Source organism: Triturus cristatus, chromosome 2_2, assembly GCF_964204655.1.
Source record: "Triturus cristatus chromosome 2_2, aTriCri1.1, whole genome shotgun sequence".
NCBI lineage: Eukaryota > Metazoa > Chordata > Amphibia > Caudata > Salamandridae > Triturus > Triturus cristatus.
The window spans coordinates 463,220,149-463,233,237 of record NC_140582.1 but is presented as its reverse complement, the minus strand read 5'-3'; the positions used below and the strand labels follow the sequence as shown (position 1 = coordinate 463,233,237).

Below are 13,089 nucleotides of genomic sequence, written 5' to 3'. Positions count from 1 at the left end.
TACAACTTTAAAGTTTGGGAAGTGACTCATACTTGAAACAGACTTTATCCGCTTAACATTAGAGTGTCTGCCCATTGGTGCATTCTGAATACCAGTACACAAAGCAATTTGCAAAAATGATAGAATCCAACATGGATAGGACCCCACTAATCACACGGTTAGGCTATTTGAAGGGTAATTCTAAGGCATACAGGAAGTTCACAGTGATAGGATTACTATTGGCAAAATGCAAAGTGGCTTTGACCTGGGGTAGAACACAAATGCTGTGATTTCAATTGGAAGTAAATGCAAGAGATTCTTGATCAATATCTGCCTAGAGGATACTGAAGAAGTGTTAAGAGTATGTGATGCTTCTCCTAATTTATCTGTACTGACCTTTGTGTACATGTAACTTTGTCTGTCAATGGGCCATGCCACACACAAAATGCTGAAAATGTTTTTAAATGGTGCAACATAAATTGCAACGTCATAGAGGTTCTCCTTGGGAAGTCAGTTTTTATAAAAATGAAGTAATCAATGAACCATGGGAATTTAATCATATTTTACATGTTTTTTTTTTATTGAGGACAGCGTCTAATGTAATAAAAATATGCAGGACTAGGACGGAGTGCAGACCAGCAAGCAAATTGTAGAATGGTGTTCTCCTTGCTACTTAGACTTAAAAAGAACCACATGTAGTTGACATATTAAGAGGCAGTAGCATTGGTAAAACGCTGTGTAGGACGCTTAGTTAAATATACTAATGCAGTACCCCTTGTTTCATATTATAACATTGTAAAATATCTCTTCTTTCTTCAGTTCCAGATAAATGCCAGCTATCCACGGATTTGGAACATGCCTCAAAGTTGGCAGTGTGAGCTAGAGGTTTACAAAGCAACATACCACTTCATCTTTGCCCAAAAAAGCTTCTTTACAGGTAATTTCCCCAAAGGATTTTTTTTTTAATGGTTCTCTAGTTAAGGATTTCATATGTACATTTAAAAGAAAAGGCCTTCGACAAATACGAAGCATAAAAGTTTGTTACCCTTTAATGTAATGTACATAAAAATTTGTAATAGTATCTACCACTGAGGTGGACTAGCCTCCTCTGTAGTGTTCCAAAGTTAAGAGCTGACTATTCTTATGTGCCCCAACTGCGTCAGCCCAATCCTCACAAGAGATTCAATGATTCCTCTGTTAAGGGCGTTAGAAATTATGCTTTAGAGGAACTGCTGGTGAGTAGATGCATTCCAGGCTGAAATGTGTTGCTCAATTCTTTCTAGGCTTAGCATGTGATTGCCATCATGACTATCTCACCACGTGCTTCGGCAGCCCAGCAGTCCGAATCATCTGTAGCGAACCCTTCTCTATCTGCTCCCTCTCTAACATCTGATGTCGTGTTCCTGACTCCATACTACACAAAGTGGTTTTTGGCAGTCTCAAAAGAGTACTCAAACTAACATTCTGCCCACAACATTTTTATATAGACCTGGAAGCAGACTTTTCTGTTGAGAGTATGTCCAGACTTACTTATCTGGATTAAGCATGTGGATGGCCACTGATCTCTGGTATGTCGCCTATGCTCTTCTTCCTGGTGCTTGAGCCCTTAGCTTGTAAAATTAGACAGTTGCATAAACAGGCGGCATTGGGGTTTGACTGCGCCCGCTTGCCATATCTCTGTTGATGATATGCTGTTGCATGTGTGGGAGCCAGAGCTGAATCTCAACCCACTGCTTCACGAATATGTGAAGTTTGGCTGGTACTCGGGTCTCAATATTGACTGGGACAAGTCGGTTATACTGCCACTCACACAGTGTACTACGGTCTGTGAATCAGAGTTCCCGCTGAAATGGGAAATGGAGGCTGTGAAGTATCTTGGGTTATGGGTGCACAGAGATCCAGAGGTTGTTGTGCAAATGAATTATGGACCGGCAATCGCGCAGCTGACGGAACAGGTATCAAGGTGGATGCATCTCCCGTTGTCTCTGGCAGATTGAATTGCGTTAATTAAAATGTCTGTGCTACTTAAATTCTTATATCTGTTCACGAATATACCTATAATACTGACCAAAACTTTTTTCAAATCATTTCAGGCATGCTTGACGACGCTGGTATGGGCAGGGAAAAATTCACGATGTGGTTGGGAAATTCTGACACTGCCATTCGAGCGGGGTGGTTTTGAGGCGCCAGACATGCGTCTGTAGTACCTGTGCGCCCAGGCCTACTTTGCGCATTACTGGCATTACCCGCAGAAATTCTTGCCGCATCTTGCTGTTGAATCGGACGATTATTCCAGACCCCGCTTTCGGTGGCTGTGCTTTGTGAACAACCCCTCAAGTCTAGAAAGGTTATTAACTCTGTAACCTGCACAGGTAGGGCATGGAAGGTGTTGCGGGTGAGGGCTGGAAGGGACTACTTGTATGCGCTGGTATTGCCACTGGAGGCTCACCCTGATATTTCAGTGGCTCAGGAGCGAATCCCACTGGACTCCCTGACGAAGGCTGGAATCACCACGCTGGGTGATTTATACCCCGGCGAGAAATTCATAACCTTGGTGCCCTAACTGGAAAGAAACACTATATGGCTATGCTGGGGTTTGCGTATGTTAGACTGAGAGCTGCAATTCGGCAGTGTATCTTGAGTATCGAGATGAGCCAAGGGTGCTACGGACACTTGGGGTACTATTGTCCACGGAAGACAGAAAAAGCTTGATAGCACGGCTCTACAACGCTTCTCTAACTGAAAATCCAATGATAATGTCTGGAGCGTTTGAAAAATGGAATGCTGTGCTAGATGCATCGATGGTGTGGGATGACTGGGTTACGTGTTGCACATTGACAGGGCACCTAACCGCAAACTGTAACTTGCGAATAATACATTTTAAGTATTTGCAACAAATGTATTATACGCCAGAGTGCCTGTACCAATTTGGCCTGCCTGATGACTCTTGCTGTGTATGTTGTGGGGTGGAGAATGTGGACTTTTTGCACCTCGCTTGGGGTTGCAGATGTGTGGCCAAATTTTGGGGCAAGGTGACACAAATTATAACGCAGATGACTATGGAGAGGGTGTCCTGCACGTCACAGGTATGTCTGCTAGGGCTGCTGTCCAAAATCCAATCTAGCTATCGCAAATTGGTCGCTTTTGCTGGCCAAACCGGGTGGGGTAATTTTGGGGACTGTACCAACGATAAAGGGGTGGTTTAAGGATTTAGTATATTACATAGACCAGTTGGATATATATGCTGAAGAACTACCGATTGCATCCAGGCCAAAAAATATTTGGAGTCCTGTCACAAACTATCTTCTGGGGAACCCGGACTTATTCGAACATGTAAAAACCTGGGGATGAAGTGCTACCTGGGAGTGGATTGGGACCTACAAGCGTAGATGATAAGGCTGATGTCCCTATGGGGATGGTTGGGGGATGTATGATATGTTGATTATATTAAAGGACATGTACAAATATGTACTGCAAGTTGGTATGTAAATCTTTCTTGTTGTGGGATGGGATTGTACTGAATTTGTATGTATGATTCTAAGATGTATTGACAACATGCACAATAAAACAAAAAACAACAAAAACTTATTTTTATGGAACCATTCTATTTATTCAAAGAGATCAATAGCTTCATTTACACAGCTGAGTGCCTACAACTAGTGGCTGGCAGCGTTTACCCGGAGGCTTGCAGCGATATTAGGATCGTGTTAATCAAAAATAATACAACAAAACATCCTAGAAAAACAACGAAGCAACCCCCAGGGCTAAAATACCACCCCTTTCCTGCACTAGTCATCTATCTCTCTTAACCGTATGGATAGTGTACGCCGATTAGGACGTTTGTTGGTCTGTGGTCGCCACCTGTGGGATTGGTACGGCCTTTGCCCCGTGTCCTGGGAGAATTTGCAATATTTGTAAGTATTTGGGACATGTGACCTCACGTCGGTCTGTCGAGAGGATCTGAAGAAAGGGGCCCCAAAGCTTGGCATAAGTCTCTCCTTTGTGCTCTGCCTCTAAGGACATGAGTTCCATGGCCAGTATTAACCATAGTTTGTGTAGTCATGCGGTGTGGTCTGGTATGTTTGTGGTGCTCCAGTGGGCTCAGATTACCTGGCACGCTTCCAGCAGTGCTAATGCGATCTGTCTCCCTCTCAGAAAGCGTAGGGGGAAAAGTCAGAGGCAAGGGGAAAGTATATGCTGGAAAAATGTGAAAATGTGGTGTTGAATGCTTTGTCTCGTCCAAAATTAGCTCCCAGAAGCGAACTAGCCTTGGACAATGCCATACTAAGTGCTCTAGAGAGCCCGCTAAGCCGCACCTCCTCTAGCACTTCTCTCTGAGTGATCTTTATATCAGCTGTGAATGCGGGACGGGGTGAAATACCAATATGTTATCACTTTGTAGTCCGATTTTGTCCCTGAAGTGCCGATTGACAGGAGGATTGCTTCCTTGTGCGATCTGTGGATACCATCCATGAGATGGAAGAGTCTTTTTGTATTATCGCCCCCCTGGCGTGTGGGTATAAAACCCGCTTGATCCGGGTCCAAGAGTCCAGCCAACATTGGGTTAAGCCGGGCTGCCAAGAACCCAGCAAAGAGCTTCGCAGCAATGTTAAGTAAGGAAATAGGTTGGTATGACCCACACTCGCTGGGATCTTTAGAGGGCTTGAGAATCACTGATATTGAGGCTTTCATCATGGAGTCCGTGAGTGCGCCAGTCTTGAGGAAAGAAATTAACAATGGCAACAGAAGTGGTGCCAGTTCCGGCAGAAGACCTTGGAGAATTTTGCAGAGAACCCGTCTGGGCCTGGGGCTTTCTGCATTTTTAGTCGCGCTATCGCTGAAGGCAGGTAGCTGGGCTGTCTTTAAGATAAGTGTGGGCCTCTTGATTTGTAGGGTCTGTGTCGGAGTGCATGGTTTGGCAGAAAGTTTTAAATGTCTCAACTATCTGCGCGTCTGAGGACACTTCCTCTCCGGTAGGCCGTTTAATCGAGGCAATTGCTGTTGCCATCGTCTTGCCTCTATGCCTCTGCTCGAATAAAATTTATGTCTAAGCTTGAAGAGGGCATACTTTGCCCTATCTAGGTCCTAGCATTGGTGCCCCAGTCCGTTTGCGGATGGATTCCTTCTCTGCCACCTCCAGTTGTAAAATCTGATGCTTTTCCCAGCACTCTCCGTTCTCGGCTGCCGATACTGCAATAAATTTCCCTCTCATTACCAATTTTAAAATTTCCCACACTACTGCCAGGGAGGTGTTTCGTATGTCGTTTGTACATTGGTTTTCTATTAGCTTTGCACTCATATCGGACAGAACTGTCTGAGATTGTAGGAGACTCTCTCTCAGTCTCCATCGTAAGGGGGTCAGTCGTCCGGCATCAGCCTGTTTCGTGACCGCGATCATTGCGTGATCCGATAGGGATCTTGGCTCAATGGTCGTGTCTCTCAATCTAGAGACTAACGTGGATGAAGCTAAAAAGTGTTCTAGGCGCACATATACTTTGTGTGCCGCTGAGTAAAAGGTGTATTCGCGAGTCCCCTGGTGTTGTCGTCACCAACTGTCGTGGAGCCCATTTTCCACCAGCCAGCACCTGCCTTCGGCCCGAAAAGTCCCCCGATTGAGCGGAACGCAGGCATGACCTATTTAGCACTGTGCCCATCACCAGGTTGAAGTCACCTCCCACCACGATTGCTGCATCGGGCGATGCCAGTATGTCAGGAAGGGCCTTAATGAAAAAGTGTTCTTGTTGGATGTTCGGGGTGTATATACTAGCTAGTGTGAAATGTGTGGATCCCCAGTGGATTCTAATCGCAAGCAAGCACCCCTTCACTTCTAAGAATGTTGAGACTACTTTGACTTGAATTTCGCTCCCAACAGGATGGCATCACCGTTTTTTTTAAGTTTTTTTTTTTAAAGCGGGGCTTGAGGACCAAAATTGGAGAGAAGCGATGGGAGCGCATACAAACCATATACCTCAGTAGTAGGTGCGTTTCCTGCAGAAGAAAAATGTCCCCACCAGATTTATTTAGTAGTGAAAGGATCGCAGTGCATTTCACAGGGTGGTTGAGGCCTCGGGTATTGAGGCTTTCGATCTTCAGGTCTTCAGCCTCCCCAGTCCACCAATGTTCATGTTGCATTGTTCTTCCTTTAAGAATGATGGGAGAATGTTGTGTTCTTGGTTGTCTTGCAGTTTGCTGGCTGTAGGTGCTTGACTAATGTCTTTTCTGTTGCCATGAGGAGAGATACATTGCTGGATTCTGCACTACAGCAGTGTGCAGGCAATGTAGTTCTTGCACTCATCATTCATGACCACAGAATAGCCCTTAAGGGCAATGCTGTGCAAAGACCCTGCTGTCTCGCTAGGCCTGGCCTTCTTAATTGAAGGCTGGTGCTGCCCAAAGACCGGCGTCTTTCTTCAGTGACAGGAACTGCAAGTAATGCCTCAAAGACAAGTTATTAGTGAGTCTGGGCTAAAGCAAAATGGATTCCCAGCTATCTCAACTCAAAGGTAAGGTATTAAATTGTCCTTCCATGGCTCCATTTACATTTCTCAAGAGTATTAATTACTATTAGGTTATTCTTAAGTGATTAATCTCAGAATGATAAATATTAGGCACCTGTTTGTCTTTTTTTTAATTGCCCACAATTTGAGCTTTTTGTTGAATCCATTATAAATATCAGATTTCACTTAATTTTTCTCTTCACGTTTACATGGGAATCCACTTTCCTGGTGTTTTTTTATTTTTTTAAATATTGGTTAAGCTTAAGCTCCAATGTACCTTAATCTTTTCTTTTTTGACAACATTAATAGACCCCTCTTACCTACTTAACTAATAACATTGCCTTACTTTCAACCATAATCCTATTTATTCTCTGTGACACTATGTACTTCAAAGTATGCTTTTGTGGCTCTCTGGCTGCATTTTTTGTGTGTGAATTGTTCAGTTAGCGTTGGTTATTTAAAAAAAGTCTGTATATTATATAGGCAGTTTGAATCATATATATGATTTTTTCAGTTGAATGGGAAAGATCGCCTTTTCCTTTCGTAACGGGAAATTCACAGTTTCTGACTAATTTCTTTTTTCAGATCTGATTCAAGACTGGTCCAGTGACAGTGCCCCTGACATTTTCTCATTTGTGCCTTACACTTGGAATTTAAAAATAATGTTCCATCAATTTGAAATGATTTGGGCGGCAAATCAGCATAACTGGGTTGATTGTTCCACAAAACAGCAAGAGAATGGTAAGAACCTCATTTAAAGTTTCCAAACAAATTATAAGTGAGCTCCCAGTTATATGAAATATGCTTGTTAAAAACTTTAAATAAAATACATTACTGTATACTTGTACTTACCAGCCTATTCTGTAGTGAATTACTTGAGAGCTTTATTTGCATTCCTTCAGATCTTCAAGATCAAATATATCAGCCCCTACTAATTTGTTTTCGAATGATGTCAAACACATCTTGTGCTGATTTACAGGATTCTTTACTGTTTCTGTAATTTTATAAAGAGGGACGGCATAATCAGATAGGTGCAACGTATTGGAATTCATTAAAAAATATAGCATTCCTACCAAAAATGCTAAACATCTTTTTAAATAGGTAAATGTGTTAATGTGCTAAGAAATATGGAAGGTAATTGTGTGATTTGCAAGGAGTAGAAAAGCATAGCATAACAGATATTTTATATATAAAATGTTATAAATTTGGCTGAATCCTGGAACAAGAACAGGGCTATTGTTGAGCGGTGCTGCACTGTGATGATGAATCGGCTTCACAAGCACTCGTCCTCTTGTAGCCCAGTGCAGTGATTCACTGGGAATGGGTAATGGTGTTTCAGAGAAGAGGTAGCAGTAATTTGGAGGGTCAAAGGTCGCATTGGAATTGGAGAGATATTTGAGGTTTATGAAGTGTTGCACTCGTGTTAGTATGCAGTTGGATAGATCCTGTAGAGAGAGCTGTGGTCCTATGTATATCTTTGAAGAAGCATACAAAAGTGTAATGGATGGAATGCTTGATATAATCCCACACACAAGGCAGCATTCCGGTCCAACATTATTTTGTACACCATTCGACCTCAGTTTGGACCGAGACATATGCAAATTGGTTTGGACATTTCTTTAATAGGAGGTGTCCAGCCCAAACTGCCAGGCCAAGTCTTCCATTAGGCAGACCCTCACTAGAGCTCATGAGTCGCGTATACCTTGGTCCCACTGGCACTCTGTGCACGAGACCCATGTCTGGGGATACCCATCCCACTTAGGGTGTCGCACTGAAGCATACTCAAACATGATGGATAGAATGCTTGAACTAATCTCACCCTCTGGTAATTACTCAGAACCTGGCATTTCAGGCTGAATTGTTCACATTAGAGCTCGGTTAAGACTGATTTACATATGGTTTGGTCCAAACTAAGGTGACATGGTGTGCAAAATAACGATGGACCGGGATGTGGATCCGAGTGATTACCAGTGGCTGAAATTAATTGAAGCATTTCATCCTTCACGTTATTATGCCTAGACTTGGGTCCTGTGCACACTGTGCCACTAAAACCAAGCTATACCCGACTGATGAGGCCTAATAAGGGCGAAACCGGTCTTTGGTTGCTTATCTTCTGGTACAGCTGAAGCATCTTGCAATTTGATGGTTAAGCTGGAATGCAAAACACCCACTTTGAACCGATCTCATCTGACCGTCACCTACTGAAACATCTGATGATCAGTTTCCAGTTGCTGAAGTCCTTTGGTTGTTTGGAGGTACAGTCTTCCTCTAGATTTTGATTCCAGGCACCTACTATCCTGTTAGGAAATGCCAGCTATCTTTGGCCAGTTCTGCTAATATCTTGGACCCGGAACACCCAGTGCTGATGATCTATTTCGGCACCAAGATGTTGCCATTTTGAGAAGAATGCAACAAATGAGTTTGCGCAATGCAATTGGTATGGAGTTTTGTTCATCTTCTGGCCACCTTTTTCTGAAGGAAGACCTATCAGCTGACATTGAATTCTGGATCTTGGTCACAGGTCTAGCTATCACTGAATGTTTGTCCTGGTATTGTCGCAAATAGAGATAATTTCAGAGTACATGAGGTGATACACCTTCAGCCTCTGGAGCATCTTCTAGCGGAAGGTCCCATGAAAATTGCTTGCCATGGTGAGGAAAGCAAACTCTCAATTCTTACCTGAGCAAACTCTCAATTCTTACCAGTTGTATAAGAGGAAGCAAGTCCCTTAGGATGGCTTTCCTCCGTTCTTCGGTAATGTCGATCACCTTTTCTGAGACAGTCTATCGTGAACCCAAGAAGGTAAGAATGAGACTGGGTAGCATTTCTTTTTCACAATGATAACAAAACCCAGATTCTGCTAGAGGCCGTCAGTCATGCCCGGATGGGATCTCAGCTTAAGCTGACACAATCCTTCAGAATCATGTTGTCAAGATTTACCAGGAACCTCACCCCTGCATTTCAGGAATAGCTTACTTATCAGCAACTTTCCGGACTCTTCTCCTGGACTTAAGGTGGATATGGGGAGGGGTCCAAGGAAGCACCAGCAGGTCACCTCGGGTGGCCGGGTGCATAGGTATGTTTTGGCATCGGGTATCCTGTTTAAGTCTATGGGGATTCGTCCAGTCAAAATGAGTCTGCAAGCTAGGACTGGAGGACAAGTCTTGGTGAACCCAAAGGGGGGCTCAGATCTTGAGGGTCTTGTCCAGGCAGGGACACTGTTGGGCCACTCAAACTCAGGCCAGAGGGCTCCTGTGCAGTAGGGCTTTATCCTGTGGGGTCGTGCTGCTGAAGACACTCACTGTAATCTGTCCCTACAATAAGAGGCTGCACACAGCGACTGGGGATCCAGTCCAGGCGAATCCAAGGGTGGGCTCAACTTTTGAGGGTCTCAGGACCCATTTGGCACTGTTGCCTCTGTCAGCCTCGGGCTGTGGGGCATGGGTGCAGAGGTTCTTTGATGTGTCGGGTGGCATCAGTCGGAGGCTCACTCTTTGACTCAGTTCTGCAGAAAAGGGACAAACAGGACAGCGGGCCAGTCTAAATGTGGGTTTCACGGTGCCTGAACTCCCTCAACGTGCAGTCCCTTGGTGTTGGTGTCCGAGCTGGACAAAACAAACCTTGTTTGCATACAGGGTTCCAGTACCGTGATATGGTTGGTCCTGGTGTCACCACACATGCAGGGAGGACAGATCTGACCTGTGGGTTCACCGCGACCTCTGCCTGGATGGCTGCGAGGGATTAGCTCCTCTACTCCAAGGGAGTTCTCTGGTGATTTGCAAAGCACTGGCAGCCCTCTGGGTTTCTTGGAGTCTGCACAGCGGCAGGACAAGTCCGGTTCTTCCACGGTAGTCGGAGGCAGCAGGCAGGCTGGCAGGGTTGGCACCAAGTCAGTAGTTGCTCCTCTGTTATCATGTCAGCACTTTTCTTTGTCCACTACTTCTTTGTGTCCGTTGAATTTGAGGTCCTAGCATTGGGGTGACACCTTTAATTCTGTATTTAAGGGCATTTTATGGGAGTGTCAGGCAGAAGACAATGGGCTACCTACCTTTAGTGTAACTACACCCTCTATATGACCTCTTCCTGTTAGAAGTGGGCATAACCCGGATCCAGAGGACCAAAATTTACCAAGAACCAAGATGGTGGAATTTTCCTAGTCATTTGCACTTTGGCTAGTACCACCCCTAAGGATGGCTACCTAAAGGGTGAACACACCTAAGTAGCTCATTTTCCCACTTGTCCTGGTGCCAAATGGGCCCTGGGCAGGGTGTGGCATTTCCCCTGTCTGGGGGAAACCAGGGTCACATACCAAAGGCAGTGGAGGCCTTTGAAGCCTCCTTCTTTGATATGCTGATTACCAGTCATTCTGCATGGAGGAGTTGACAACACCTCCTGCCGGAGCAGGCATTGTTTCTGACCTCTAAGAGCAGGGATGTGACCTCCTAGGATCTCAGAAACGTGTCTGTGGTGGCAGGCTGATCAGAGCCAGTCAACCAGCTCGCTAGAGGACTAGTAGGGTTCAGGGAGTACCCCTAAGGTACTCTCTGAGTGTAGGTATTAATAAATCCATCACTGGAATCAGTGTGGGTTTATTAATATGAGGTGTTTTATTTCAAATCCCATAGGTTTTAGTGAAGCCATTATATAGCTGGGAAACGCGTTTTGACCAGTGGCCAGTACATACCTTAAGATGGCTTCACTGCTCACTTGTAATATCCAGCAGTGAAACTGGACATTACGGGGTGACTTACATATAGCCCATGTAGTGTCTTCGACATGACACACAGGAGTGTGCTATGTCATGTTTTCATACATGGTTTGCACCATCTTATGTAGCCTGTGGGGAATTTGTGTTTCCCTTAGGGTGGCATAAGATATGCTTCAGCCCTGCTCTAGCTAGGTGGGCTACCATTTACTAGGGACTTACAGGTGTGCTAAAGTCCTTAACCAACAGTGAAACAATCAGACATCACTTTGTTTGAAGGAAGGAGCACTTGCACTGAGGTCTGATTAGCAGGCCTCAGTGCACTGTCATAGTCGAAAATCAACATCTACTAGCGAAGAAAAGGAGGAAAAAGTGGGTGAACAACTGCAAAAAAAGCCAAATTTCCTACAAGCATGTTGTGACTGTGCATATTTAGGTATTGGTTGGAACTCATCCCTTGAAGGTAGTATAAGGGCCTCAGACCACTGTCTTCCAGGAGATCCCCCGGGAGATTCCCAGCAGGTTCCAAGACCTAAACCCCTTAAGTTTCCTAATTTTTCACATCCAGGTCCCCTCCACTCCCAGAGTCATCAACGTGAACTTCATTGCCCAGCCATAGGTTTAGTGGCGCTCCTAGGAGTGTCTGAATACCCTTCCCACCATACAAGTAGTGGAAGTAGGACCGGATGTTAAACTGTGCTCATTCCAGCCTTTAAGTAGAATGGTCCTGCGTGTATGGTTGGGGCGACAAAAACGGCAAACTATTGCATAACCTGGTGTCCTATCCCAGGGCCAACCGCATCATTCCCGAGATCCGTAGTGAAGGGGGGGCTCATCACGTCACCTACCAGGCCATCGCTCAGACATTCACTGGCTACTACGCGACACTTTACGCAGCCCGAACCCCCCCGGTCTTCCTTGGGGGCCATACTGCCCGACACTGGGACCCCGTTGCCCTGCCTTTCCCAGACGGATTCCAAAACTCTTGACCGCCCCATCACAGCCGAGGAGATACACAGGGCCATTTCACTGTTGCGCTCCGGCAAAACGCCAGGGCCCGACAGTTAACCCCAAGAGTACTATGCGACCTACCGGGACACACTGGTTCCGCACTTGGTGGAGTTGTTCAACCATGTAATGGAGGCGGGGTCTTTCCCGCTCGAGACTGACGTGGCCACTATCGTAGTCCTTCCGAAGATGCAGCCGCCCTCCCTTGCCTGCGCGGATTACCGCCCTATCTCCCTCATTAATACGGAGATCAAACTTTTTGCCACAGTGGCAGCCCAGAGACTTCGCCCCCACTTACAAACGCTGGTCCATCCTGACCAATGCGGCTTCATGCCTGCCCGGGGTACTAGGCATTGCATACGTCGCCTCCATCTCGCTCTGGCACACCGTCACCGCCTCACCCCGTATCTAGCCCTGCTGTTCTTAGACTTTGAGAAAGCCTTTGATACGGTGGACTGGGGTTACCTTGGGGACGTGTTGGAGAGGATGGGTCTCGGTCCTGCGTTCCGACGTCTCATCCGGGTCCTATACTCCGCTCCTAGGGCTAGGGTCCTTATCAACGACATGTTCTCGGAACCCTTCCCTATTCAGAGGGGCACCCGCCAGGGCTGCCTGCTCTCTCTGCTGCCATTTGCCCTAGCGATGGATCCCCTGGCTTGCCTCATCCGCCAGGACCCCCTCATCCGAGGTTGGGCCTGGGATCTGACCCAGATTGACAAAATAGCCTTATACGCAGATGACGTTCTCCTCTTTCTGGCAGATCCCGAGGGCTCTGGCCCGAGATGTCTGGGTGCTCTCTCGGCCTTTGAGCAGACTTCTGGGCTCAGGCTCAACTCTGCGAAATCCACGCTGGTCCCCCTACACCCCTCACGGGTGTGCTTCGATTGGCAAACATCCATG

The 13,089-nt window shown here is 45.8% G+C and overlaps 1 protein-coding gene across 12 annotated transcripts in view; it reads left to right on the top strand.

Moving 5' to 3' along the window:
• The window catches only part of BLTP1 (bridge-like lipid transfer protein family member 1), a 1,988,102-nt gene that overhangs the window by 238,802 nt on the left and 1,736,211 nt on the right, over positions 1 to 13,089 (top strand). For all 12 annotated transcript variants that reach the window (XM_085641559.1, XM_085641555.1, XM_085641564.1 and 9 more), the window contains 2 exons: positions 799 to 916; positions 7,062 to 7,217. In XM_085641559.1, the coding sequence (XP_085497685.1) occupies positions 799 to 916; positions 7,062 to 7,217 (274 nt within the window). The remainder of the gene's footprint in view (positions 1 to 798; positions 917 to 7,061; positions 7,218 to 13,089) is intronic.